This window comes from Lepus europaeus, chromosome 15 (assembly GCF_033115175.1).
Source record: "Lepus europaeus isolate LE1 chromosome 15, mLepTim1.pri, whole genome shotgun sequence".
NCBI lineage: Eukaryota > Metazoa > Chordata > Mammalia > Lagomorpha > Leporidae > Lepus > Lepus europaeus.
The window spans coordinates 41,848,507-41,876,497 of NC_084841.1; the positions used below are offsets into that span (position 1 = coordinate 41,848,507).

At 48.2% G+C, this 27,991-nt stretch overlaps 1 protein-coding gene across 1 annotated transcript; it reads left to right on the forward strand.

Moving 5' to 3' along the window:
* The first annotated feature begins 2,720 nt into the window (after window positions 1-2,720).
* Window positions 2,721-27,973, forward strand: SNX18 (sorting nexin 18). The gene is made up of 2 exons (XM_062212006.1): window positions 2,721-4,387; window positions 25,239-27,973. The coding sequence occupies exons 1-2, from the start codon at window positions 2,761-2,763 to the stop codon at window positions 25,490-25,492; spliced, it is 1,881 nt and encodes a 626-aa protein (XP_062067990.1). The 5' UTR covers window positions 2,721-2,760; the 3' UTR covers window positions 25,493-27,973.
* The last annotated feature ends 18 nt before the right edge of the window (window positions 27,974-27,991 follow it).

Sequence of the window (27,991 nt, forward strand, 5' to 3'; positions counted from 1 at the left end):
TGGCTTCTGGCAGTGTCAGAGACAGCTGGAAAGACAGCCAAGGATCAGGCCACCTAGGGCCTCTCAGGCCAAGGATAGGAAGTGAGAAAATGCAGTTGTTTGAAGCCATGGAGTGTGAAGATTCTTCTTGATAAAAGCACAGCAGAATAGGCATCCTTGAGGGTTATGATGACTGTGTGAACTACATTATGAATAATATGCTCCATTTTCTAGAGGAGTGTTTAAAATTCTCCAACATCACTGTATCTACTTCTCCGAGCAAAGGCTTATAAGTTTTTAATACTTGAGTACATTTTCCACAAAGGGGTAGGGTTTTTTCCTCTCACCTGGGGAGGAGGGTAAGGCCAAGTACATGCACAACTTGTCTTGAAGTCTGAGAAACACAAAGGCCTTCTTGCTTTGACCCCTGCAAGCTGCACACCTGCAGGTCCTGATGCACCTGTGCTACAAACACCCTAACCACTGCTTCTACAAAGCAGCTCAACCAGTCTGTCAAATCATCACCTTCCACACTGGAATTTCACACCTGAAGTAAGCCTGAAGTTCCAGTAATTAACTCTTTCATCTAAAAAGCAACTACCAAAACGCATAGCAGGGGTAAGACTACATGTGTTTAAATATTCTGGGTTAGCTTCTCCTGGGTCCATCAGAGAAACAAATCGTATTCTCTGTGTTTGGTCAATGTTGACTTCATGTTTCTGACCACAGAGAATGCTGGCACTGAAATTCTGTGACTTCTGTTGCTTACTGTGAAAATAATCATAACCCAGAGTTTTCCGCTAGAAATGTGGTAATTCAGAATTGCTTGCTGAATTGAATTAAGGTTTTTCATTAGGATAAACACTGTGAGCAATTCTGGCATAGTGGGTCTGTGGTTTTGTGCAGGCTGCTGAGTATACCCTAAACCTTTTTAATCATGCTATTCTCTTCTGGCCTGTTTCCCAGATTTGCTTGAAAAGGGTCAGAGGACAGGCTGAAATTAATGATATATGAATGCAGAACCCCAATTAGAGGTGTCTTCAAAGGAGTAATTAGGCTAGATTTCCTAAGAGGGGATTATGAGAAGAAAAGGCTTTGGGCAAATTATACACTAAAGGAGAGGAAGACAGGGGACAAGGCAACTACAGGAGCTGGGGGCTGATTAATATTTCAGGAAGTGATTTTTGATCTGCCTATCTTAAAAATCATGTGAAGATACTGAGACTTAGAGATGACTGGAGAGGGATGGTTCCTGGCCTGAGGCTAGGAGTGGGGTGTGGCCCATGGGACGCTTTCCAATGCATTCTCTGCCCAATTGCAATTCTGTCAGCCTTCTCTTTAGGGAAGAGGTCAGGGATTTTTGTTTTCCCAAATAACAATGACAGCAGCAAGAGCTGGAGCAAACCCTTGCGCTGCACTCACCACGCCCAGTGTGTGCCATATACTGGTTCATGTCCTCATCACTAGGGGACTGTTTGATGCAGTGCTTAAGGCACCACTTGCGACACTCGTGTCCTGTATTGCACTGTCTGGTTCAAGTCCCCACTACTCTGCTTTGGCACCAGCATTCCTGCAATGCTCACTCTGGAAGGCAGCTCAAGTACTTGGGTTTCCGCCACCCACGTGGGAGACCTGGATGAAGTTCCCGGCTGCCAGCTTCTTCAGCCTGTCCCAGCCCTGGCTGTTGAGGACATTTGGGAAGTAAACCAGTGGATGCAACAACTCAGTCTCTGTGCCTTTCATATAAAATAAAAACAAAAACCCAACAAAAGACATCCAGCCCCATAACAATTTACATATATGTATATATGTGTGTGAATATATATATATATGTAGATATATATATATATATATATATATATATATATATATATATAACATTACTAGGGGATTCTCACAAGGACCCCGGGAGATAGGTACAAAATAAACGACTTGCTCAAGGTCACTAATTAGCGTCAGAACAGGTACTGGAACCCTGCAGCCCCACCTGAAGGCTAAGCTCCCATTCGCTGCAGGACACTCATCCTAGGAGGGCACAGGGACCCATACAAAATGCCAGCTTTCCGTGCACTTACTTTTTTGCACCTTCTAGCTCCTCCCACCGGCTCTTGTCAATCTCCTGCCTTCTTGGCCAACAAGCTCCAGCGAGCAGAAGAGGGCAGGGAGCGTCTAGAGCCCTCGGCCCAGGCCACCTTTCTCCTTGCAGCACTCGCGGATATTCGTTGCAAAATTCTTCTTTATACGCGTGGCTCGCGCCGTTCCAGCAGCATTCCCTCAGTGCTCACAGAGGGAAGGTTTATGAGGCGTACTTTCTAGGAAACGTTTTTAGCTTAAAAAAAAAAAAGTCTCTGCTAATTCACCCCAATTCGAAACCTCCTCCTGAGGCAGGGCTGCCACCCCGGCGCGCCACTTCGCAGCAGCAGCCACCAGGGGGTAGTGGCCGCCGCGGATCTGGGACCCGGAAGGAGCGCGCGGCGGCTCGGCCATCGCTTGCTCTCGCCTGGCACGCGGCTCTCGGCCGTGGATTAGCGCAGCTGGGGACGTGGGAGGCCGCGGGCCCCGCCCCCGGCCGGCGGCGGCCCAGAGCGGCAGTCGGGGCTGCGAGCGGCGCGGAGGGCGCGACCGGCTGGCCGTGGCGGCGGGGTGCGCGCTGCCTTCGGAGCTCCAGTCCGCGCACGAGGGGCCCAGGGCGAGGGCGCGGGCGGCGCCGCGGGGCCCCGTCGGACCGGCCAGGGCGAAAGGGCGCCGGTCTCGCGACCGCCCGCCCGGGGCGCCGGGACCATGGCGCTGCGCGCCCGGGCGCTGTATGACTTTCGGTCGGAGAACCCGGGCGAGATCTCGCTGAGGGAGCACGAGGTGCTGAGCCTGTGCAGCGAGCAGGACATCGAGGGCTGGCTCGAGGGGGTCAACAGCCGCGGCGACCGGGGTCTCTTCCCGGCCTCGTACGTGCAGGTGATCCGCGCCCCCGAGCCCGGCCCGGCCGGCGACGGCGGCCCGGGCGCCCCGGCCCGCTACGCCAACGTCCCGCCAGGCGGCTTCGAGCCCCTGCCCGCCGCGCCGCCCGCCTCCTTCAAGCCGCCGGCCGACGCCTTCCAGCCGCTGCTGCAGCCGCAGCAGGCGCCGCCGCCGAGCACCTTCCAGCCGCCGGGCGCGGGCTTCCCGTACGGCGGGGGCGCCCTGCAGCCGTCGCCCCAGCAGCCGCTGTACGGCGGCGGCTACCAGGCCAGCCAGGGCAGCGACGACGACTGGGACGACGAGTGGGACGACAGCTCCACGGTGGCCGACGAGCCGGGCGCGCTGGGCAGCGGCGCCTACCCGGACCTCGACGGCTCGTCGTCGGCGGGCGGCGGCGCGGCGGGCCGCTACCGCCTGTCCACGCGCTCCGACCTCTCGCTGGGCGCGCGCGGGGGCCCGGCACCCGCGCAGCACCACGCGTCCGGGGCCAAGAGTTCGGCCACGGTGAGCCGCAACCTCAACCGCTTCTCCACCTTCGTCAAGTCGGGCGGGGAGGCCTTCGTGCTGGGTGAGGCGTCGGGCTTCGTGAAAGACGGCGACAAGCTGTGCGTGGTGCTGGGGCCCTACGGCCCCGAGTGGCAGGAGAACCCCTACCCGTTCCAGTGTACCATCGACGACCCCACCAAGCAGACCAAGTTCAAGGGCATGAAGAGCTACATCTCCTACAAGCTGGTGCCCACGCACACGCAGGTGCCGGTGCACCGGCGCTACAAGCACTTCGACTGGCTGTATGCTCGCTTGGCCGAGAAGTTCCCGGTCATCTCAGTGCCGCACCTGCCCGAGAAGCAGGCCACGGGCCGCTTCGAGGAGGACTTCATCTCCAAGCGCAGGAAGGGCCTGATCTGGTGGATGAACCACATGGCCAGCCACCCGGTGCTGGCGCAGTGCGATGTCTTCCAGCACTTCCTGACGTGCCCGAGCAGCACGGACGAGAAGGCCTGGAAGCAGGGTAAGCGGAAGGCGGAGAAGGACGAGATGGTGGGCGCCAACTTCTTCCTGACGCTGAGCACGCCGCCCGCTGCCGCGCTGGACCTGCAGGAGGTGGAGAGCAAGATCGACGGCTTCAAGTGCTTCACCAAGAAGATGGACGACAGCGCGCTGCAGCTCAACCACACGGCCAACGAGTTCGCGCGCAAGCAGGTGACGGGCTTCAAGAAGGAGTACCAGAAGGTGGGCCAGTCCTTCCGCGGCCTCAGCCAGGCCTTCGAGCTGGACCAGCAGGCCTTCTCGGCGGGCCTCAACCAGGCCATCGCCTTCACCGGAGATGCCTACGACGCCATCGGCGAGCTCTTCGCCGAGCAGCCCAGGCAGGACCTGGACCCGGTCATGGACCTGTTAGCGCTCTATCAGGGGCACCTGGCCAACTTCCCGGACATCATCCACGTTCAGAAAGGTAAAGGCTGGCGCCTGGAGAGCGGATGACGCGGAGTGCGGGGGTTCAGGCCGCGAGGGGTGACGTGGACAGGGCACCAAGGTGGGTTTCAGGCCCATTGTGCAGGTGTGGGGAGGGTGGCGGAGCAGGGACGCGGATGGCTAGGGACTTTTCCCTGGAGTGTGCGACAGGTAGCTGTTTCCTTCCGGCATCCTGCAGTCCGGGAGCGGGCACTTGCCCCAGGAAAGTCCTAGTATTTTTACGACAGTGCTGTCATTGTAGAGTTCGGATCCTTGGGTAAGGAGCTGCAATCTTGAGGCTAGGGTAGAAGGAACAGGAAACCCAGGCCTTGTTAGGCATGCTTTTGAACCCCGCGGTGTCACTCAGCTGTGGGTACCAGGGCCAGGGAAGAGTGGGGAGAAAGGGTGCCTGCGAGGTAAGTAAGTCGGACTCTCCCCCTGCACCCCGCTCAGGGCCTGCTCCCCTAGAGGAACTGAGATGGCCTCTCTGCTCTGGGACAGCTTACGGGACTTCTTGTGTAGACTTCTTGTTTGCAAACCTGGTCGAAGGAATAAGGGGCTCATGCTTCATGCTGATGTCTGGAGAAGCTTGGTCGCTTTGAATCGGCAGCCTGTTAGCCAGCTGAAATTAAGAACATGATGAAAATCGCGTGGGCATTCTACGGAGAACACATGGAGTATTGTGTCTGAGAGCAGGCAGTGCTGCTGGCGTCCCAGGGTTTGTCTCGTTACTGTTAGTTGTCAGCGTGCCCCACTTTAGTTAAATAAGCGCCGGGATTTGCAGATTATTATTAGTTTTAATAAAGTAAATGATAGCCGTAATGCCTGTCCTAACTGCACTCTGACTTGATGGCTTGATTGAGCGGGGATGGGGAGCTGCTGAGTTTGGGAGGCCTGGGGGACGGTGGGAAGAGGCAGCCATCTAGCCCGGCTTGCACGGGGAAGCCTGGGGCACACAGGTCTGCCCTTTGGTGCTAAGGTGCCCGGCGCCCTTCCAGGTGGGTCTGGTCGTTGATGAGCAGCCCTGACCCTCTCACGTGCTTGCTGTATTGAACTCAGTTTGCCTCTCTTCATTGTCTTTTCTGTGTGCTCCTCCACAAGTGAGGCCGTCAGACTTCTGGAAACAGTCTCGCTTCTGCTTCCTTCCTCTGCTTCTCCTCTCCGGTTCCAAGTCTGCGACGGGCCCTCTGACTGCCACTGTGGGAGGGGGCAGGGGAATTCAGATGCTTTGCCCTGAATCTGTGGTTGCTGCTAAAATGCAGCAAGCTGGGCATCTGCCTTAGCAATTTTAGTAGCCAATAGAAACTCGTGCAGTTTGGTTAATGCAGTCCAAAATTGAATTAGCTGTTTGAACAATTAGCTTTTTGAATTAGCTTTTTGCTGTTGGCATATGTTGAACCTGCATCTGAGTGCTTCTTTTCCTTTTTTTTTTTTTTTTTTTTGCATAAATTGTTGTGAACCCTTGGCTTTTTGGCTGATGCTGGTGGAACTGACTTTTTGAGCTATTTAATGCAGAATCTTAACACTTAAGTTCCATTGTATTACATTATGCTGGGCCCTTGCTGGCCCACTTCTTACACATTCCTGTGACTTTATGCAAATAGTTGGTAAATAGTTGAAGGAGGGCAGAAGCAAGAGAGCTGCAGCTGGAGGTAGGAATCCTGCACCAGGTTGGCATCACACAGCTTTTGTCAAGTACCCTGCTGTTTACTGTTAAACCATCTGTTTGATTTTTTAATTCCAGAACTAGAATTGTCTCTTACTGCTTGGGATTTCAAAACCCTCCATCCTTAAAGCAGTCTCCTGTTACATGGTTTAGACAGGTTCAAGGGTACCAAACACAGTCCCTGGGAACCTGGGAAAGAACACCAGTGGATACTCAGTGTCGTTTGTTTCTGTTGTCGCCTGGGTGTGTGATGTCCAGGGAGCCAGTGTCCCCAGATGACGTGTCCTTAGACCGTGCTGCCATTTAAAGCTATAGTGTGCAATACATAAGGCTGAAAGCATTTGCTTACACCCAGTGTTTATGGGGAGGCTGGTGGTGGCGGCGAGTATCTGAAGCCAGGCTAAAGCTTCCTGAGCGTGTGGTGAGCAGCTCAGCTCTTCCCCTCCCTCCCTAACTACACAGTTGCCGAGGAATGGGTCTTTAGTCTGAGCACTCGGGGATTTTGTTTACTGGTTCACTTTTAGCTCTTCCAGGATCTCAAGGCATAGCCATGTCAAAGGTGTTACTGTGGCTTTTGAAAAGGGAGCACCAAGCAGGACAGGTCAGAACCTTTAGCAGCATAGTTTTTGTTCTAAGCACTTGGCTTAAAGTTTATATTCAACTTGGAAGAAATTCTAAAACATCAGAGAAGTGTTTTATCTCCAGAATTCTACTTGTTCAAAGTGAGAGAAAAATAGTTTCACTACTTCCACATTTTACGTTTATAATCACCTGTAAAGAGGTCCACATTGAAGAGATAGGCTGTGATTCGAAGGTGCCTTTTTAATTACTAAAGCAGTTAAGGAGGAGAGTTTATGAGACTTGTTAAATTCCTAGGGGAAAGGAAGCACCTTAAGCTCCTCTGAGCCTTGTGCTTACCTGGAAGATGCTGTGTCTGTGATCCACATGTGGCTGTTCAATGTTAGGAGCAAGTAGAAGGGAAAAAGCAGTTTTTCAGTCACCATAGCCACATTTCGCATGCTTGACAGCTGTTGGTGCACGTTTTGGACAGCAGCCTGGCTCTTCCATCCTAAGGTCCTGCTGGGTGGGGATCTGTGATAGAAAGACTGGCTCTAGTTTAACAATTAACTCTGTAATAAGTCTCTCCAGCCAATTGGTTATCTTTTAATGACCTTTCCTGTAGTTTTCTTTTTAATGAAAACTAGGCGGGGAGGCAGGTCCTGTCAGGCACTCAGGCTGTGGGTGACCTTTGGGTGCTGTGTGCACACTCCCTGCCTGCAGCCTATGTTCTTGTCCCATTCAGGAAACACTGGGCCCCTGGGTGTGCATGCATGCCTGAGGCCCTCCTGGTGAGAACCCAGCTTGGTGCAGGATGAGGACAGAAAACCAAGACACCATGCATGTGGTAGGTCAGCATTTTCCTAACTGTATTCAACTCGTAATGGTTTTGGTGTGAGTGCTTTCTACAGGAGTGAAGAAAGCCATGTGGCTGCTTCTGCGCAAAGGGAATTGTGGCTCATCAACGGATGAGGTCTTAGATCAACAGCCCTACTTCCGTTACGCAGTCCAGTGGTGGGAGAAGGCAGTTTGAAGTAGTCTGCAGTACATTCTGTGGGAATCAGAGCTTGTTTTGAGTTTTACTGGTTTTCTGCTTTGATGGAACACAGGAGTCCCTTAAATTCTTTGTTCCTAGGCAGCTTATTGATCCCCTAGGTAGCTGCCCAGGGCTGTCAACACAATGTCGTCCCGGGGTCTTGACTGTGTTTTCTCGAAATGGTAGCATCTTCTGTGTCTGTGCTATGCCCGCCTTCAGCACACCCTGGAAGTGCTGTTGGTGGTGGGTTTGGAGTGGTACACAGAGCATGTAGTTCATCATCAGGTTCTTAGCATATTCAGCCTTGTTTCCAAAGATATCATTAACCTGCAAGACTGACTCAAGCTAACTCTGATCCGGCAAGTTGCCATGATTTAAAAGGTTTACATTGACACCTGGTGACCTGTTGTGAGAGGGAAATACTGTACAGAGTTAGTTTATGAGAAACAAGGGTTTCATGAACAGAGACGAGATGGCCAGAGGGAGTCTCTTAAAGTGAAATGTCTTTACTCCAAAGTAAAGGTATAAAGCCGAGTTAGATTGCTTTGTTGGTAAAATCTAGTTTGAGCCCTGTGAAGGGGAACCAAGCTAAATAGACAGGCAGTGCAGTTCTCTTTGTTCTAAATGAGACCTGCAGTCTGCTGTGCTGCTCTCCCGGTGTTCCCGAGGAGCCCTCTTTTCAGCAGCAAAGTCGCCGGGCTCCCCATCTTGCTAGGTAGAATTTCACAATTGTGCGCCCTAGAGTTCCCCGTTAGGGCAAGGTAAGACTGGGCTGCAAGGAGACCTTCCCTCTCTGCCCCATTCTCCCGGGGCTAAAAATAGCCCTGAGAGGGCGGTGCCATGAATACGGTGAAAAGATCTGAGAAGTTGGGCTCTTTACACACTCATCTTTATTTCAAAACCTCTGGGCTAAAATTCCTCCCTTTTGTTTTAGCCCACTTTGAGCCCTTTTCTCCTCTCCTCTTCCACGCCCAGCTGTTTTGGTAAAGAAACTTCAATTCTAGCCTTAACCTTTGGCCCAGTTTGTATTTTCTTGGTGAAAATGAGGCAACCCTTAGAACTCTGGAAACAGATGAGTCAGTTCCTCGGTTAAAATGTCAGTGTCACCGGCCAAGGGCAGCCGTGGTCATGAAGCCAGGTGGGGCGCTGCTCTCTGCACCCTGCCCATGGCGTCTCTGTGTTTTGAGCGGAGAATCACTGAAGCCCAGTTACACTGCAGAACTACAGGACGCTGAGGACTGCGCTCCCACCCAGGAGCTCCTGAAGCCCGTGGTGCCCTTGGCCTTTGCCTTTTGCTTGGATACATCATCTGGTCTGGTCATCTTAAGGCTTCCAAGTGTGGTGGCAGAAGTCCCGACAACTGAGAAGTTCTGTGGCTCGATTACAGGTGTGCCGCCTCCCTTAAGCTGTTTTTTCTTCGGGTTGAATGAAAATCAGTTGTGGCATTGTTCCTGTTTTTAAATCAAAGTCTAATATCAAGTTAGCGTGAATACGCCATCTATTGAGAAAGCTCCCTGCTGTCATTGACTAAATGATCACAAACTACACTGCTGCCTTAACTCTGCTTGATGCAATTAAATGCAGGAGACAGCCCAGACTGGAGTCTGCTTCCACCGTCTGTGCCTGTGGGGTGGATGGAGGGGACTCTGTTGGATCCTCAGTTCTAGGATTGGTGATAGACACAGGTCAACCAGCTGGGGCTGTTCACTGTGCCAGGCTGCTGAGAGTGTGTGGCCAGCCCACTGCTGGAGGGAGCTCCCATGTGCGCAGAGACAGGACAGGTCCAGGCTGTGAGGGAGCTGACTTAGCCAGGCCAAGAGGTCATGCGTCAGGGCAACCTGTCTCCACCAGCATGGGATCTGGTGGGCCAGTGCAAGGGTGCTGGAAAGCTTGGGACAAGGAATTCTTACCTCTAAGCTGTAGTTCTGTCGTGGGTGAAGGGCGAGCACTTCCTTCCAAGGTCGTTGTGAGGATCAAATGTCCTGGTTCATAGAAGCTTCTCTCTAAATGTTTAATTTTGAAAAGTGCTTTGGAAAGGAGAGGTACTGTCCTTTCAGACACAGTTCCAGTAGTCTTTTCATCCCTTCCCACAACCTGTTCCCACCAGAATTGTAGGCAGAAATACCAAAGTCCCAGGGAGGCATCAGCATAGCAATTAAATGCTGTGTTTTAGTCACTTGCCCTGTATGGCACATGGAAGCAATGGTTAACAGAGGGACAGATTTCACTTTATTGGAGTCCCAGGCTTGTTGTTTACATTAAAGAGTTTATGTAAATTATCTGCTGCCAGTCTCCCCCCACCTCCTAATCAGTTGGGTCCCAGCACAAATCATTCCCACATTTCTGAGCCCCAGTTCCTTCATCAGTAAATATGAGGTTCATGGTTTCCTGAGTACCATTTTCTTGGTTGATTTTTTTTTTTTTTTACTTTTTAATAGCATCATTTCCACATTGGAAATAAAATACGCTTAAATATGCCATAAACATTTAGACATAGTCTCAGGCTGCTTTCAATGGTGTTTTGTCTGCTTATGTGTGTCTGTAAGCTGGGAGCCTGAAAATCCTTTATCACCTGATGTGAAAGAGCAGTTGTGAGTGTTTAGTTCAGATCAGCAAACATGCACCTGGGGCTTACCCTGCCAGGTGTGTCAATTGTGCTGGTGATTAACACCTGGCCTCCTGCCCCTTGGTGAGGGCTCCCCAGGTGTTCTGTAGCTGCAGTGTGGTGGGGGCAGCTGAGCAGCCTCTCCCTGACCTGACCAAGGGATGTTATTAATACAGATGATTGAGGTTGGCTCTGTGGTGTAGCGGGTAAAACCACTGCTTGCAGTGTTGGCATCCCATATGGGCACCGGTTGCACTGGCTGCTCCACTTCTGATCTGGCTGCTTGCTCATGTGCCTGGTGGGAAATCAGCAGAGGATGGCCCAAATGCTTGGGCCCCTGCACCCACGTGGGATACTTGGAAGAAACTCCTGGCTCCTGACTTTGGCCTGGCCCAGCTCCAGCTGTTGCAGCCATTTGGGGAGTGAACCAACACAACAGATGGAAGATCTATCTCCCCCCCCCCCCCCCCAACTCCACCTTTCAAATAACATAAGCATCTTTAAAGAGCAAAATAAAAGTACAGATGTTGTTTACTTTTTCTACCAGCTGATCAGACCTCATTTTGAACTCTAAATCCTATCTCCTTTCCCAAAGTAACAGCAATCTGATGTTGCTCATGTGTATCTATACAGCTTGGTTACTCTTTAGTATGAAGGAGTTGTAGCCTGCCTGTGGTTTTATCTCTCTCTGCGATTTGACTTTTCTGCTGAAGAAATCTTGTGTGTTATTCATAGGGAGACAGTAGTGAGGGAGGGAAGCTAAAGCCATTTCAACTCATTTCTAGGACCCCCTAAGGGATAAGCTTAGTTTCCATGCCCTCAGAGTGCAGGCACTATTATAGACGCCATGGTTGGCACCAGAGGCCACAGCAAAGATCACCACCCTCTGGAGCTTACCTTCTAGCAGGGTGGAAGCACCCAACGAAAACCAAACAGCAAGTCAGTTACGTTGAGTGTTGGAGTACGATGCATGTCCAGGAAAACAGTGAAAGTGGAGCAGGGAAGGAGGGTGTGGGAGGCAGGATGTCATCTGGAACAGTGTGAGCCAAGTGCGTTTCATGGAGAAGGTCTGACCTGTAGGAAATGAGGAGTTGGCCAAGCAAGAAGGGGGGTGTGGTAGATGGAGATCCTTTGAGGCAGAGGGTCCTGCTGGAGCAAAGGCCCTGGGGTGGCAGCTTTGAGCCACAGCAAGGAGGCCAGGTGGTTGGAGAAGAGGAGGTCCCAGAAGATTAGATTTGTAATGAGATGAAAATGAGATGGAAGTCACTGCTGGGCTTTGAGCCGAGGGACCAAATCCAGCTGGACTTTCTAATGGCCTTAGCTCAGTCGTGTTGACAACAGAATGGGGTGGAAGCTGGAGCAGGGAGCCAGTAGGAGACAACTCCAGGAATCCAGGTGAGAGCTGATGGTAGTGGCCTGGACCAGGATGGACATAAAGGAGATGGAAAGGAGTGGCCCACTTTGGAGGTATGGTAATGCAGAATTGGCAGGTTTTCCCAAAGGAGCAGGTGTGGTGTGTGAGAGAAAAAGGAGTCATCCAGGGTGATGCCGCAGCCTTTGGCCTGACCAATAATAAGTATGGTTGGAACAGGGACAGAGGTGTGGGACGGGCAGTCAGGACTTGAGCCTGATCCTTTTATTATAAGTAGGATGGGCTCCTGCATTCTGCTGTACACCCCCAACCCTACACGAGCACACACAAGCCCAGCATTGGAACTCTTCCTTCATGTGAGCCACTAGGAGCTTCGTCTTTTTCTGGGTAATTGTCTCATGCAGTATTTGGTGTCGGTTTGTGTGGGTTCTGTTTTTGTGTCCTTATATGATATAATTGCACTGTTTTGTACATGAGTAGCAAATACTTGATGAGTGTTTGTTGAATTAATGAAGTAGAGGCTGAATAACCACCTTCTTGGTTGATTTTGAAGTACAATTGCAGTTTCTAGAATGTTACTGTTTAAAAGAGAACAGCAAATAAAGATAGGATCTGGATATATCTTATGGATGAAATCGGTAATTAACATGTAAAAGTTAAGTGTCTATGAAATGACATTCCGAGATTCATTGGGGGAAAAGAGACTCTGAAAATGCTTTATGTGTCAGAGCAGTAATATCCACTGTGTGATTTCACCTTATATTGATTCTTGGTGTTGAAACTTGTATCCATGCACACACACTTTTTTCCCCCACTTTTGGTAAGCGTTTGTACTGTTGCTGGGGTTCCTTTTGCTTCATTCAGAGCATGAAATCCAGAGAGAGTGCATTCACCTGGTTTGACTTGGATACAGGGGCCTCTGAGCTTAGGTATACGGCAGTGGGCACCTGCCCTCAGAAGGTACAGTTCCGTAAGGGTGCACAGAGAAAGGAGTAAAAGGAAGAGGGGGCACAGGAGTGTGGAGGTTGGAGAGAGTTGTGTGTTGGAGGCCTGGGGGGAGGGCATCTGGTGTTGCCCTTGGATAGGTAGATAGGTGGTCACATTGGGCTTTGGGAGGAACATAAATGGAAGTTGCCTGCCTGGTCTTGGACATGCTTTAGGAAGGTATGAGAAGCACGTGATAAGCTGGTACTCAGTGCCCAGGCCAGTGAGGGTGACTAACCATTGAGTAGCTGGCACCACGCAGTGTGACACACACGGTCGTGGACATGTGCCATGTTGGGGGACAGGATGGAACAGGGCATAATTAACCATGGGGATGGAAAGGAGGGTTCAGGGTGGCTTCTTCCAGTCTCAGCCCAAGGAGGGTTTTGAAAACAAGGGGAGTTTGCCACATTGGTTGAGCTAGGGCATTGTAGGCCAAGGGAACTGTGTTTGCAGAGGTCAGGGGCTCAGTCCTGGCTGGTCGCAGAACCAGTAGTGCAGTGGTGATAGGCTGTGAGGCGGGCTGCGCCCAGGATTTGTTGAATCAGAATTCAGGGTCATGCTGCCTGGACATTAGTGTTTTTCAAAAAGCTCCCTGCTGTGCTGTTTGTGCTGCTGGGTGTACAGCCACTGTTGGAGGTGACAGAAGATCACACGGGTTGTTGTTATGGTCAGGTCTTAAGATGGACAGGTCTTGGGGGCAGGGGTAAAGGGTGGCTTCAGGTGACGTGAAATGGGGATTTTTTTTTTTTTCTTGTGTTGGTTCAGGCAAGACTTGAAAAGTCCTAAACAGAGATGGTATCTGCGCGAGGGGGGAAGAGAGACAGAAGGGTGTAAAATGACCTGCAGACCAGGGATGGCAGAACACCAAGACGCTTGGAGGTGGCTTGGAGCAGGGTCTGCACACTACAGCCTGGCGTCAAATCCATCCAGGCTGTTTGTTGCCACACTGGAGCTAAGGATGGTTTTTATAATTCTAACTCTAAATGATTCCATTATTAATGGTTATATAAGTACCTGCATAACGACCCTGATTTTGCTTTTTGACCTGAAAAATCTAAAATATTGGAGCTGCCTGCAATGCTGGCATCCCATATGAGCCCTGGTTCGAATCAGGGATGCTTTGCTTTCTGTCTAGCTCCCTGCTAATGTGCCTGGGACAGGAGCAGAAGATGGCCCAACTACCTGGACCCCTGCCACCCAAGTGGGAGACCCAAATGGGGTTCCAGGCTCCTGGCTTCAACCTGGTCATCCCTGGCTTTCGCAGCCATCTGGAGAGTGAAGCAGTGGATGGAAGATCTCTCTTTCTCTCTGTCCTCCCTCCCCCCTTTTCCCTCCTCTCCCTCTCTGTAACTCTGCCTTTCAAATAAATCTTTTTTGAAAAAAATTTGAAAACTTTAATTATTATCATCTGGCCCTTAAAATGTGTGTTGACCCTTGTGCTGGAGAGGTGGGATAGGGGAATAGGCAGGTTAGGGGAGTGGATGTGTGAGGGGAATAGTAACTGTTACTGTTGGTTGAGTACTTACTGTGTGGCAGGTAGTATTGGGCTGAACAGCTACATTATGTCCTAATTCTGGGCCTGAGCATGAAGGAAGGGTGGTTGTTGGATGCGCAAGGGCCAGGTAGGTTTGTGCTCCTGCCAGCTTGACACTCTGATGTCTCTCAGCCCCTGCTTCCTCAGGTGCTCCGTGGAGCAGCCGTCTTGTGTGAGATTCATACCTGTGTTAGTACTGTATGGTGTTAGTTCCCAGTGTTCTTAAGCATGATAAGCTGTTGTGTTAGTTTTCTAGGGCTGATAGGACAAATGAGCACAGACCAGGTGATTCTGAACCACAGAAACTTACTCTTTCGGTTTAGAGAGCTGGAAGTGTGACAGGTGGGTGTTAGCAGGAACGTCTCCCTGCGAGGGCTCTAGAGAGACCACTTCCTTGCCTCTCCTGGCTGCTGCTGGTTGCTGGCATTTCTTGATGTTCTTTGGCCTGCCAGTGTATCACACCAACCTCCGCTTCCCTTTGTCTCCTGTGTCTCTTGGCAGTCTCCCTGCAGGTCTGTCTCTGTGTCTTCTCTCGCTTTTAAACTTTTATTTCTTTTTATTGAGAGGCAGAGACAGAGAGTTCCTGTGTGCTGGTCTACTCCCCCGAATGCCCACAATGGCCAGGGCTGGGCTAGGTAAAAGCCAGGAACTCTGTTCTGGTGGAAGGGACTCATGTACTTGAGCCATCATGGCTGCCTCTCAGGGCACGCATTAACAGGCAACTGGATTGGAGGAAGAGCCAGCACTGAACACAGGCACTCGAGATGGGATACAGGCATTCTCAAGCAGGGTGCCAGTGCCCGCCCCCAGGACCATTTTTCACTCCTAGAAAGAGGTGTTATCCCCATTTGGTGACTGAAAACTGAGGCTCGGGAAAGTTGTGATTTCTAGGATCACATAGCTAAGGAGGAGAGTCAGAATTGTAGCTCCTTTTGTGCTGTCACTTGGACTGGTGCTCCTTACACTACTATAAGTAGCGTGCATGCTAGGGGTGAAAATTGAGTTTTGGAGCCAGCATTGTGGCGTAGAGGGTAAAGCCTCCACCTGCAATACCAACATCCCATATGGGCACCCATTTGAGACTGGGCTGTTCCACTTCCAGTCCAGCTCCCCCTTAATGTGCTTGGGAAAGCAGCAGAAGTTGACCCAAGTGCTTGGACCCCTGCATGGGCACGGGAAACCTGGAAGAATCTCCTGACTCCTGGCTTTGGCCTGGCCCAGTCCCAGCTATGGTGGCCATTTGGGGAGTGAAACAGCAGATGGAAGATTTCTATCAAAAAGTTTTGTTTTCTAGGCAGTCACCAGCTATTAAAGGTTTTGAACTAAAGAGTGGTATCTTAATGTTAGAATAGCTAATGTATTTTTAGGATTCACTATGTGCCAGGCATGGTGCTGCATGTTTTATATTCATTACATCTTTTTAAACCTTATGGGGGCTAAATACTTGCAGGCTCTCGGAAGTCCTTCCTGTTAGATGTGTACAGAGATAAAGAGGCTGTTAGCAGGTGCTCTTGAGACTGCTGCTAGATGGGATGGAGCCCGACTTGGTGAGGAGCTGGCTCTCCCAAGGAGTGGAGTGTTTCCTTTAAGGTTTATTGCTTAGGTCATAGGAAGCAGTGAAGCCTATCATGGAAATAGGCAGGCTAGGAAGAGTAGGATTAGAGGAAAAGATAAGGCATGGAGCTGAAGGGAATCTTAGAAAATGCCTGTTGTCTAGGCCTTTATTGTGCTTAGTTATTTGTGATTTTCACAAAAGCCACCTATTGTGTGCCACAAAACATCTTTAAATTCTAGTAGATGCCGGCATGGGTAATTGCTAAGCTTTCATGTTTTATGACTCATATTTCATACTATTTTAAAACTGTGTTTCCAGGTGTTTTGTTTTTTTGTTGGTTATTCTTATGATCTCATACAAGGAAGTCCACATGTGCCACTCAAGGAAGCAGGAACACCACAGGCTGAGGGCTGTTCTTGGGTTTAGCGCAGCCAAGGTAGGAAATGCCCACAGAGCTTGGTGGTCATCAAGTGCTGTGAGGGGCCACTCGTGGTAGCCACAGTGGGCATCACGGATAAAGCAGTGCTGCTGCCCAGCTAATCCCAACATGGCTTATGTAGCAATCTGGACCAGCGGGGCTTACATTTCACCTAAAAACCAGACATTTGGGAAAAAAATTTTTTTAAAAGATTCATATATTTTATTTGAAAGGCAGAGTTACAGAGAGGCAGAGAGAGAGTGAGAGAGAGGTCTTCCATCCACTTGTTCAATCCCCAGATGGCTGCAACGGCCAGAGCTGCACTGATGCAAATCTAGGAGCTTCTTCTGGGTCTCCCATGCGGGTGCAGGGCCCAACGACTAGGACCATGTTCTATTGCTTTTCCAGGCCATAGCAGAGAGCTGGATCAGAAGTGGAGCAGCTGGGACTCAAACCAGTGTCCATTTGGGATGCTGGCACTACAGGCAGCAGCTTTACCCGCTACACCACAGTGCCGGCCCCAGAAAAAATTCTTGAAAGCATGAAACGCATCACCTATGGCTCTATCAGATGCCTTCGCTCAGCCTAGGATCCTAGGAGGGTCCTGGGCTCAGGGCCACAGGACTATTCCTGACCCTTATAGAGGGGCATGTCTATGTAGCAGCTTCAATTTAGATTTCTCTCAACTTCTCTCCTTCGTCTTCCTATAAAAATAGAAACCAACATTTCACCTTAATTAAAGTTTCCAACAATCACTCTTCTCTCTGGGACCTTTGTGGTATGTCAAAGGTGCCCTGAAGTGCTGGCAGCATGCATACATCTGAGTGTCTTGTCCTGATTCGTGTGTGCAGACCGATAATCCACACTCACGCACCAGGCCACGAGAGAATCCGGAAGGGAGGCATTCTCCGCCATGGTCCTCAGCCATCAGTTGCATTCTCTGAATGTCACCCCATTATCTGGATTTTACCTTACAAAATCAGTTGTGTGTTTTAAGTTTTATTGTGTGTTCATTATCACGTATGTTATTTCTACCTCATTAACATTGTTGATATAAAGTCTTTCAGAAAAGTAACAATAGGTGCTTTTCTTTTCTTAGTCTCAGCTTTTAAAGTCATCTTCTGTATTTGCTAGGCAAATCAACATTTTCACCCTTCTAACCAGACTGCCGAATTACACACTATGCTTACAGAAGCCTCTTGAAATGCTCACCCTAGTAATTTTATCACATAGTCAATATTCATTGTAGTCTGAAACACAAGAACGCTCATACATATACATATATGTAAAATTCCTAGCAAGCAATGGTTTGTTTCACCAAATGAGCCACAAGAGACATCATTATGTGACTCCCCTCTTCATTTTTGGGGCGAGGTGCACTATGTGCATATGTATGCATGGCCAGCATGTTTTCAGACAGATGCACTCAGTGTTTTCATACTGAGTGTCAGTCTGTCCTTACATATGAGGTGACTGCTGATTGAAGCTCTCAGGGCTATTAATTGGGATGTAATAAGGCTTTTAGCAAATTAGTTACAACTTCAGGTCCAAACCAAGCTTAGAGGCCTGAGTTCTCATTTAATTTGTTTGAATGACAGAGAAAGCATGTACACTCCTATCCAGTGGTTTACTCCCCAAATTCCTGCAGTGACTAGACCTGGGCCAGGGCTGAAGCCACGGGACAGGAACTCAATCCAGGTTCCCCATGCCAGTGGCAGAAACCCAACTGTGATCCAACACGGTGGCTTCCCGGGGTCTGTACCTCCCTCCAAGCAGCTGGAGCCAGATACCCAACCCAGGCATTCCAGTACGGCACATGGGTCTCTTAACAGCGAGGCTAAATGCCCACCACAAGACCTGAATTTTTTGAAATAATCTAGTTTTTCTTTTTTGTAAGTTATGATCCTTGTCTTGACCCTCTTCCCTCCTTGGTACAATGGTTCAGAAGTGCTCTGTTACTTGTTACATTCCTGAATCAAGACTGAGTTTTCAATTAATTTGCTTTGATAGTTCTTGGCTTTAGGGACCTTCAGTGCTCCAAAAAGTTGCTTTCACTGCTTTTAGGTCAGGATGCGTGTTTGAACCGGTCAGAGTTTATCAGTCTGCATGCGGGTGGTATGATCTGCGGTGGGAATGAAGCCTCTCAGAGCCGGAGTGGTCTGTGTGCTGCAGGCTTCCGCGAGGGCAGCTGCTCTGGTGTGCTCCGGCCCAAGGCTAAGTTATGGGGCTTTGAGGCCCGCACTGGTAGGGCAGCCTCTGTCAGGCTGGGTACAAGGGCACTGCCCGCGATGGGCAGGCCTAGGGTCACGGGAAGGCTGGACACCACTAGTCAGATTATTTCATTTCTCTAACCTTCACTTTGCCGTGACTGCCCATTCTCCGGGGTGAAAAGAGGAATTGAGAGCCGCCCAGTGCAGAGTGCAGTCTGGTGGCCATGTCTGGTGCATGGCGGCGCTTGCGGGTCAGAAGAATCTAAAAAGCAGAGATGGGAAGGGTAGTCGAGTGGGTGGAGGCCGAAGGGAGGAACGGGGAAGGTGGGGGCGTGGACAGTGATGGGAAGATAAGAAACGCTCCACATCTCCAATTAGCATTTTCTGTCTACATTTTACTTGTCCCAGGGAATGAAGAAAAACAGGCCGAGTCTGAGCAGCTTCTGCTTGACTGGCCAGCTCCTGTTCGTCTCCCACACAGCCACTTTGGTTTCCTGGGGAAAGGCCATCTAGTCTGTGTTTTTATTATTATTATTATGTATTGTTTTCTGGAGAAAATGTAGCCCTTGGATGCCTGTCCTTTAGTGCTGGACCTTCTGAATAATTGGTGTGAGGGCAACACATGCTGAGAGTCGCAGATTTGGCCGAGTTAAGGTGCACCAATTGCAGTGGCTGGGAGCCCTTCTGGGCCGAGGAGGTGGCAGGGAGAGGGGGACCTGGGAGGCAGCCAGACAGCTCCTTCAGAGGAGCTTGGTCTGGCCCCGGGTAGAAGGAGCTGAACAGCACGAATGGGTTTTCCCCTGCCTCGTTTCACTGGGTCAGAAGTTGCCAGGAAAGTGAGCCATGGAGGAAGGCAGTGCACACGCGCCTGCTGGTATCCAGCGCTTAGCCTGCCGGGTGCACCCAGGTGGAGAGGACACTGGGTCTGCGCTCCTCTGGTCAGAGAGGAAGAGATGCGGCTCCGGTTTAATGACACGCCCTGTAAATACTGCGATGCTTTTAAGCATGGTGCTGACTTCCTGGATGCTGATTCGTTGCTAAAATGAGGGCTCTCTGGTTCTGAGCCCATAAGGTAATTTTATTAGTGAACCTTGTCGTGAGTCAATGGTTTGGTTTGGTTTTGTATTCATTGCAAATGTGAGTAATGTAATCCCTCTAAAATTGAGTACATGTGTATTTTATAATACAAGAGCAGTGATTGTTTATTGCTTTGCTTTGTCCAACCTGAGCATATTTGGAAACTTTACTTTGTAAGTCACAAAGAAAACAGGTGGGAGAGAAGTGGTGGTGCATTTAGGACCTCGGATGTCTGTGGAGCTGGGCTTGGGGATGGGAAAGGGGCAGAGTGCCTCTTTTGGGCCTGGGCAAACTGCAGGAAGTGTGGAAGCGAACCCTGTTTGGAGATTTGCATGTGTACAGTCAGTCTGAGAACCCAGGAGATTTTCGTGAACAGGTCCTGAAGCAAAGCAAAAATACTGGTTTAGTTTTCCTTTTACTTCTCAAAATATGGAGAGAAGGATCCTCTCTTTGGTAGACAGTGACAGAGTTAAGTCCTCATCATGTCTTTTTTTTTTAAATGATTTTAATTTTTAAAAAGATTTATTCTGTTTATTTGAAAGGCAGACTTAGCGAGAGATCTTCTATTCACAGGTTTACTTCTTCTGAGAAAGAGAGAGAGGGGGGAGAGAGAGAGAGAGATCGATCTTCTGTCCTGGTTCGCTCCCCAATGGCTGCAATGGCCAGGGCTGGACCATGCTGAAGCTGGGAGCTTTTTCTGGGTCTCCCATGTGGGTGCAGGGGCCCAGGCATTTGGGCGATCCTCCACTGCTTTCCCAAGCACATTAGCAGGGAGCTGGATTGGAAGTGGGACTGCCGGGACTCGAACCAGTGCCCATATGGGATGCTGGCACTGCAGGCGTCAGCTTAACCCGCAGTACCACAGTGCTAGCCCCATTACCAGACTTAATACACTGACTTCCAGTTTCTGCCCACGAAGTGGGAAGAGGGTCTCCTGCCTGAGGACACCAATGGAAGGATTCAGATTGGCACCCAGGAGGTGTGGTGGGGTCAGGAATTAGCCTTTGGGCAATTCATTGTACCAAAATCTCATCTAGGGTCCTTTCAGCTTAAAAAAGTAAATAAATAAAATGTGGAAATTGGCTCAGCTCTGCTTGTCCTATAGGGAGTCCTGCAGGGTGGACCGATGGGGCAGCCTGGAGGCTCTATTCCTCCTTCAGGGATACAGTCTCAGCCGTTAGTAGTTCCTGAGTGAACTTGGCATGCTGGGGAGAAATCCTCATGATTCATCAAACTAACTAGATAGTGAATTGTGTTCTCACCTGCGCCTCATCTTTGTGGAATAGACTGTGGAGCAGAGGCTTCATCCACGTCCCTCTTTTGTGTCTTTGCCGTGGTTCCCTGGGGATGAAGCGACTGAAATGTGTCTAAGGACACCCTCCTGGGTGATTTTGTCTGGCTGGGGACCCAGTGAACCATGTGGTTAAACTCTGTGACCTTACTTTCAGTAAGACTGACTTCTGCCCTTTAGATGCACCGAGGAGTTCATTTTCATGTGTGTGACTTGGGGAGGGAGTACAGCAACATGTGTCGGCTGCTTGTGAGCAGTGTTTTCCCCAGTTGCTACTTGAATTTTTTTTTTAAGATTTATTTAGTTATTTGAAAGTCAGAATTACAGAGGAGAGCCAGGGGGATGAGGGGGTGAGAGGGAGTGCAAAAGCTTCCATCCACTGATTCACTCCCCCAATGGCCACAATGGCTGGAGCTGGCCAAGCTGAAGCCAGGAGCCAAGAGCTTCTGGGTCTCCCATGTGGGTGCAGGGGTCAAGTACTTGGGCCATCTTCTGTCACTTTTCTAGGCCCATTAGCTGGGAGCTGGATCGGAAGTGGAGCAGCCAAGACTTGAACTATTGCCCATATGGGATGCCTACACTGCAGGAAGAGGCTTATTCTACGCCACAGCGCCAGTCCCTTTGTTTTATTTTTTAAGGATATATTCACACTGCTCTGTGTTGTCAACCCCTTGTTATTTAATCTCAGGATTTAATACTTGCCTGCATCATCTTTCTATAATAAAAACTTCATGTGCCCATGTTGTTCCAGGTACAACTCATATCCGTCTCTTAGCCCAAGAAAGTTCTATAGCTATAGACTCACACCCCCACATCCTCTGATGGCTCCTATTTTATTTATTTATTTATGTTAACATTGGTTCCCCCACCCTGAGTGTTTGTTTTGTTTATTCTAACAGTGATGCTTTTGCCTCAGACTTCATTGTTTAATTGTTCTCCCTATTCTCTCATTTCCCTTTTCCATTTGAAGAGCAATGTGGTGGTAGTGAAGCTTATGAGGCGCTTGGGGCCTGCTGGGAGGCGGGGTTCTCCTAAATTAGCTGCTTAAAAAAGTATAGCATTTGAAATCCTTGCCTGATTTTGTACTGATTCCATGATAAAAATGTGTGGTCTTGTTCATTGGATTCTGGGCACCATTTTTAGTCTTTATTTCCACTCCTCTGGGGTTTGGTAAAAAATGCAGTAGGGCTGAGAGAATGCTTAGCAGAGACGCGGTGCTTTGTGACGGCTCTGCAGCTGGCTGTGTTGTGCCTCTGCCGTGATTCCTTGAGCAGCTCCAGATTAATTTTTCAAGCCATCCTGCAGGCAGCAAGCCTGTGCTGAGCTACCTCTGCCCTAGCAGTTTCTTCTGCAGCCTCACAGTCCTTCCCTGCTGGTCTTTACTAGAAGTCTCGCTCTTGCTTTTCTCTTGATATTTAAAATGTAATTTTTTTAAATAAAAATGCATTATTTCTGTGAAAGGCAGAGAGACAGAGACAGATCTTCCACCCACTGGTTCATTTCACAAATGCCTGCAATAGCTTGGCCTGGGCCGGGCCAAAGCCAGGAGTTCATGTGAGTGCCAGTGACCCAACTACTTAAACCAATACTACTCTCTCCCAGGGAGTGCATTAGCAGGAAGCACGAATCAGAAGCAGAGGGACTTGAGCCCAGGCACTCTGATAACGATATGGGCATCCCAAGTGGCACTTTAGTTGCTGTACTTTAAAAATTCTAAATATGATAAAATACGAAGTCTAGAAATGTGTACAGAATTCCCAGTTTGAGAATTGTCAGGTCAACTGTGAGGACAGAGCTATTTGTAACAAAACCCAAATTCTAGTTGTAATAATAATACTATTTTACATCTAAGCAATGCCTGCAATGTTTCTATTGGAAAAACATGTTCCCATATTTCCTGTTGTATGAACTGAGAGTTTAGGGGCCCCTTGAGGAGAGGGAGGATGGGGGAAGCTTCCCCGGAAGCCTGGAGAGGGGTTTTACATACTCACCATGTCTTCTGACTCAGGGCAAAACGAAAGCTGGGGACCTTGCAAGGAAGGTGCAGGCACAGGTGCATGGGGGGTAGAAGGGAGTGTGGGAGGCCACGGAGACTGGGAGAGGAGGCAGCAGCTGGCCTCCAGCACCCTGCTATGACCAGACCCATTCTTGCCTGTTCAGCCACAGATTCCTTTTATAAATATTTGTAGTATTTGCTTTGAAGTCATTGGCGCATTTGGACCCCACCTGGGCATCTCATTGTGTACCTGAGGTTACTTTCAGGCTTAAAGGTGCCAGGTCACTTCCTTGATGTCCTTGTGTAAATGGGAGCCCCTGCCTATTGCGAAGTTGCAGTGAGGGTTGGAAACCATCTAGGCAAAGTGCCTGCCGTGTGTTATTACTCCATGGACTGCTCTTCCATTCTTTCTGCCTGTATGACCCAGGCTCTCTGAGCATTTTCTGCTGTGATGCAAGTCACCTGTTAACTGGGGCACCTCCAATCAAAATCAGGTGAAAAATTAGTCAAATCTTGTAAGATTTTTTTTTTTTTGTTTCAGTTTCCTGTTCTTGTCGCCATTTTTAAACACGGATTTCAGAATTCCAGTTTTCAGTCTCATGTTTTGAGGTTTTTTTTTTTTCTGTCCTTTAGTTCTGCCACTTTCTTAAGTCGTCTTGACTTTTTGGGTCATTTTGACTTATTTCTGTGAGTAAAATGTGAAACTTGCACAAATAGAATGAAGGTAAATGAGTTAGAAGAGATTTTTCTTCTCCTTGCTGGGGAGAGGTCTTGCTCTTTTTGATTGGATCCACAAGCAGGCAGCCTTCAGTCTAGAACCCAATCCGTGTCTCTGGCAGGTGACAGGGACCCAAGCATATGCTGTCACCTGCTGGCTCCCAGGGTGTGTGTTAGCAGGAAACGGGATCAGAAGTGGAGCCGGGACCTGAACCAGGCTTTCCAGTATGGGATGTGGGGATTGCAAGTGGTTGCTTAGCTGCTGAGCCACCTGGTCACCCCTCCAATATTCTGAAGGAGATTTGAGGAAATACAGAAACAGGACATCTCCCTTTCATCTTTAGGTAAAACTGAACGTTGCTGAAGCAAAGCCTTCTTGCTTCCTTCCTCCTCCACACTGGCTGCCTTGCTTTCCTGTAGAGTGGGTGTTCCCAGGCTGCCCTCCTGGGTGTCCTGTTTCTCTCTGCCCACTCGTCTTTTAGCCTGATTTAGTAAGAGTGGGTGCTACATGGAGTTGGGAAGTTTGAATTCCTACGCTGGCTGTGTTCATGTGATCGAAGCTTCCCAGGAACCCATGACTAATCCATTTCCTACCCTAAACACCCTCAGCCTTCTGTGTCCTCATCTGACCATGTTTCTGAGAGGCCACCCTCAAGCAGCCCGGCCAGGATGACTGGTGCCCACCCCCAGACGAGAGGCTAGCCCTCTTCTAGTGCCATTCTAAGTCATCATGAGGACAGATTTCAAACGCACTGGTCCTCGTGGCCCCTGGGGAAGAAGTGGCGAATTCTTCCTGCTCCAGGCTCTGGGTGTGGGTGTCCTGACAGAAGATGGGGTCAGAACCAGGCGTGTGTGCCGAGCTCTCTGTCTGCATCACCAGGCCCTCTGGGTCCCAAGCACCACAGCTCCGCATTTAGTCTGGAGGAACAAGACACGGGCCTTTTGCTGGCCTGGAGAAGCATGGCCTCTAATTGGAGGCTGGTGATGTATGCCAGGCAACCTCTATGACCCTGGCACAGTTTCCAAAACATAACCTGAGTCACTACTCACATGTTTCAGAGGCTGGTTCCTGAGGAGCCTTGTACAGTAATCGCTCAGTGGGACTTGCTGAGGAAGTGGGTTTGGATCCTTCATGGGGTTTTGAAAATATTTTTAGTTAAAGGATTTATTTTCATTATATTTGAAAGGCAGAGGGAGATCATCCATCTGCCTGTTCACTCCCCAAATGTCTGCAACATCCAAGGCAGGACCAGTCTGAAGCCAGGAGCTTGGTCTCCCATGTGGGTGGCAGGGACCCAAGTACTTGAGCCATTATTTGCTGCCTCCCAGGGTGTACATTAGCAGGAAGTTGGATCACCAAGACTGGAACCTGGTACTCCAGTATGAGATGTGGGAGTCCCAAGTGGGGACTTAACCACTGTGCCATATGTGGATATTTTATATCTAACTCTCTTCAGTATATGTGAATGTGATGATGGCCTCACAGCTTTTAGTTTGTCTTTTTAAAGATAATTCCTTGCAGCTTATTGTCTGTTACATATGAGTAAGAGCATCTATACTTGGAAGAGATGAGAAATACTGCAGATACTTGGTCAATATGGCAATATTGATACCAGTACAGATACTTGGTCAATATGGTGTTTTCAGAGGCCGTGAGATTCCTTCTTTTTTTTTTTTTTTTTTAATGAATTATGTACAGTCGTCACTTTAAATTCCAAAGGACTTAAAGCAGTTCAGGTGAGTATTTACAACTCAGGATTCTGTTTAATGTGTAGTGGTGCCATTGGGATGTATGTGTATGTTTGAATTTGTTATTGTTTTTAACTGCAGGAGCTCTTACCAAAGTGAAGGAGAGTAGGCGCCATGTGGAGGAGGGGAAGATGGAAGTCCAGAAGGCCGACGGGATCCAGGACCGCTGTAACACTATTTCTTTTGCCACTTTGGCTGAAATCCACCACTTCCATCAAATTCGAGTAAGAGACTTTAAATCACAGATGCAGCATTTCTTACAACAGCAAATAATATTTTTCCAAAAAGTGACCCAGAAGTTGGAAGAAGCTCTTCACAAATATGATAGTGTTTAATGACTGGACATTGGATTGTGGACTTTTTTTTTCCAGTTCAAGGATAATTCTACAGCAGAATAAAAACTGCTATCAAAGAGCTATTGCCAACTATCAGTGGTGGTACAAGGATGGTTTTGTGTTCAACTGAAACCCAGCTGAATATATAATTATGTAGGAAAGAAACAGTTAATATGGTTATATAATAGGAACAGTACCACGCATTGTAACTAAATTATACTATGTATGCCTACACTACCATTGTAACTTTTGGAATAATGATTATACTATTTGCCTTATTGCTTTTTCAAGTATGGGTATTTTAGTGCATACTTTGTAGACCTCAAAACCCATGAAGGGTCTCAAAGAAGCTGGCTGGATCCAAGCCTGCTGTGGATGCCTTTTTACTCTCATAGATTGGGATTACCTAAATTCAACCTATTCTCTGTTTACAAACTCCAACTAGAGCAGCTATGCGACTTTGTGCCTTTAGACTCTTGGTTTTTCTTTTCTCCCCCCAAACCTCCCCTTTTTAAGTAAGCCACATCGTCTCTGATTGAAAGAGTGAAAGACCAGTGCATATAATGACAAACTGATGATAACCTCATGTTGGCGGTGGGGTTGGGATGGGAGGATCAGCTGTCATCAATTTGCACAGCAAGCGTTATCTCCTGCTAAGATGCTGGTGAGTGCTGAGGAGGGAGACTTGAAGTTCATCTTTGGGTGTGAAATCCATTAGGGAAGACACGGTGCCACCTGCCACCATCTTCCCGTAGACGCGACAGTAGCATAGCCTCTTCACACAGGTGTCCTGAGAACTTGGCGTGAAGATTTCAGCAGACTTGTTTTGCGACAGGCAGAGGAGGAGTCTGATCAATCAGAGGATGCAAGTACAGGATCAGTGACAACACACACTTGGTTTCAGTTCTTGGATGGGTTTGGTTTTTCTTTTTTTTCTCTTTTTTAGATTGAAGATTTTCTTTTACTACTCAGTTTTCTTTTTTTTAATGGATCTACACTGTTAACTGATTGAGACTCCACTGTGATTCACTCGTTTACTTAATCAAAAACTTTCAGGGATGTCTGTAAACTTCGGTGTTATACGTGATGCAAAGTGGTGTTGGTTGATCTAAGGAGGGACCAGAAATAATTTCTACTATTCCAGATGCTGAAGGAAAAAAATAATGATTTATAATGTGTTTTTTAAAAATAGTATTCCTAAGCCCCCAACCCGCAGGACTTTTACCCTTAAAAATTATTTTAAATATATTCTTTTACTGTTTCAAGGGAAATATAAATGGCTGATAAATACCAAAAAGATTCAAAAGCAGCTTAAGTTAAAAAGCACAAAGAGATTGCTGGCTTGAAGTACCAGAATCTCATTTTTTTTTTTTTTTTATATTTGCTGAGCTTAATAATGTGATTCTTGAGTTTACAAATTTCAGAACTGTCACTGAAAGGTTCAAGTATCTACTGTTTCTATAAAGTTGATCTTCCGCTGCCTCAGAAACTCCTGGGTACTGAAATGGTGACCCAGAAGTAAAGGGGTTAGCCTGAGCTGTTGGTGAGTGGTGATGAGACCGGAAGAGGTTCCATCTGCGGATAGTCACAACAAGGAAAGGTTACCGGAACAATTACTCAACAGCACATTTGCTTTTTTGAAAAAGGAATCTCATGGGTTGGATTTTTCAGATCAAATTATTGTAATTTTGATCATTGGTCAAAATTTTGTACCTTAGCTTACTGAGAGCCAGATTTCACATCACATGGCTTTGTCTTTACTACAGATACGTGGAACTGTCACCAAATATGTCGTTCTCTAAAATAACGTTTTTTTCATCTGTTGCAAAATATAGTTCTATAAACAAAACTGATACATAAATATTAATTTTATTGCAGAAATTTGGAGGTTATAATTATAGCATTTAATCTAAGTTTGCGTCTGTATGGGACAAGTAAGCACTATACTTTTCCAGTGATTTGAAATTCACTTTTATATGCCTTGTTCTTTTGATGGTAGTTCGATTTTTTTTTCTCTTCTTTCTCTCTCTTTTTTTTTTTTTTTTTTTTTTTTTTTTAGTAAAATCAGTAAATTTGTGCAATGGTAGCATGGAAGTTATTTGAGGTGTCCTGTATGTTTGTGCTTTAGCCAGGGTGGACATAGCTTAAGTTTAAAAAACATAAAAGTGAAAGTACAAGGAAGTAAACAGTCACACTGCCTACTTCGAAGAGAATGGAGGTTCTTCATAACTACATGCCGTTACAATGCCACTGATTCACAAGGAGCTTAAATTAATTCTGCTGGGTAGGACACCAGAATTATTAGTGTTCATTTTCATCTAAGATCTTTACCCTCTAACGTTCTTGGTCCTATTGAAACATTTCAGTATATAAAAATACTGCAATGTTAATACCCAAGAGAAAAGCCATTATCATGTGAGTGCTGGTCAGGGTGATCAGTGTGGGACAGATTTTTTTTAAAATAAAGTATCATACCCTTCATGCCATAATTTGTCTTTA

Coding starts and splice junctions, on each gene's coding strand:
- SNX18 (XM_062212006.1), top strand. CDS start 2,761: ATGGCGCTGCGCGCCCGGGCGCTGTATGACTTTCGGTCGGAGAACCCG. Junction 4,388..25,238: donor CATCATCCACGTTCAGAAAG/GTAAAGGCTGGC, acceptor TTTTAACTGCAG/GAGCTCTTACCAAAGTGAAG.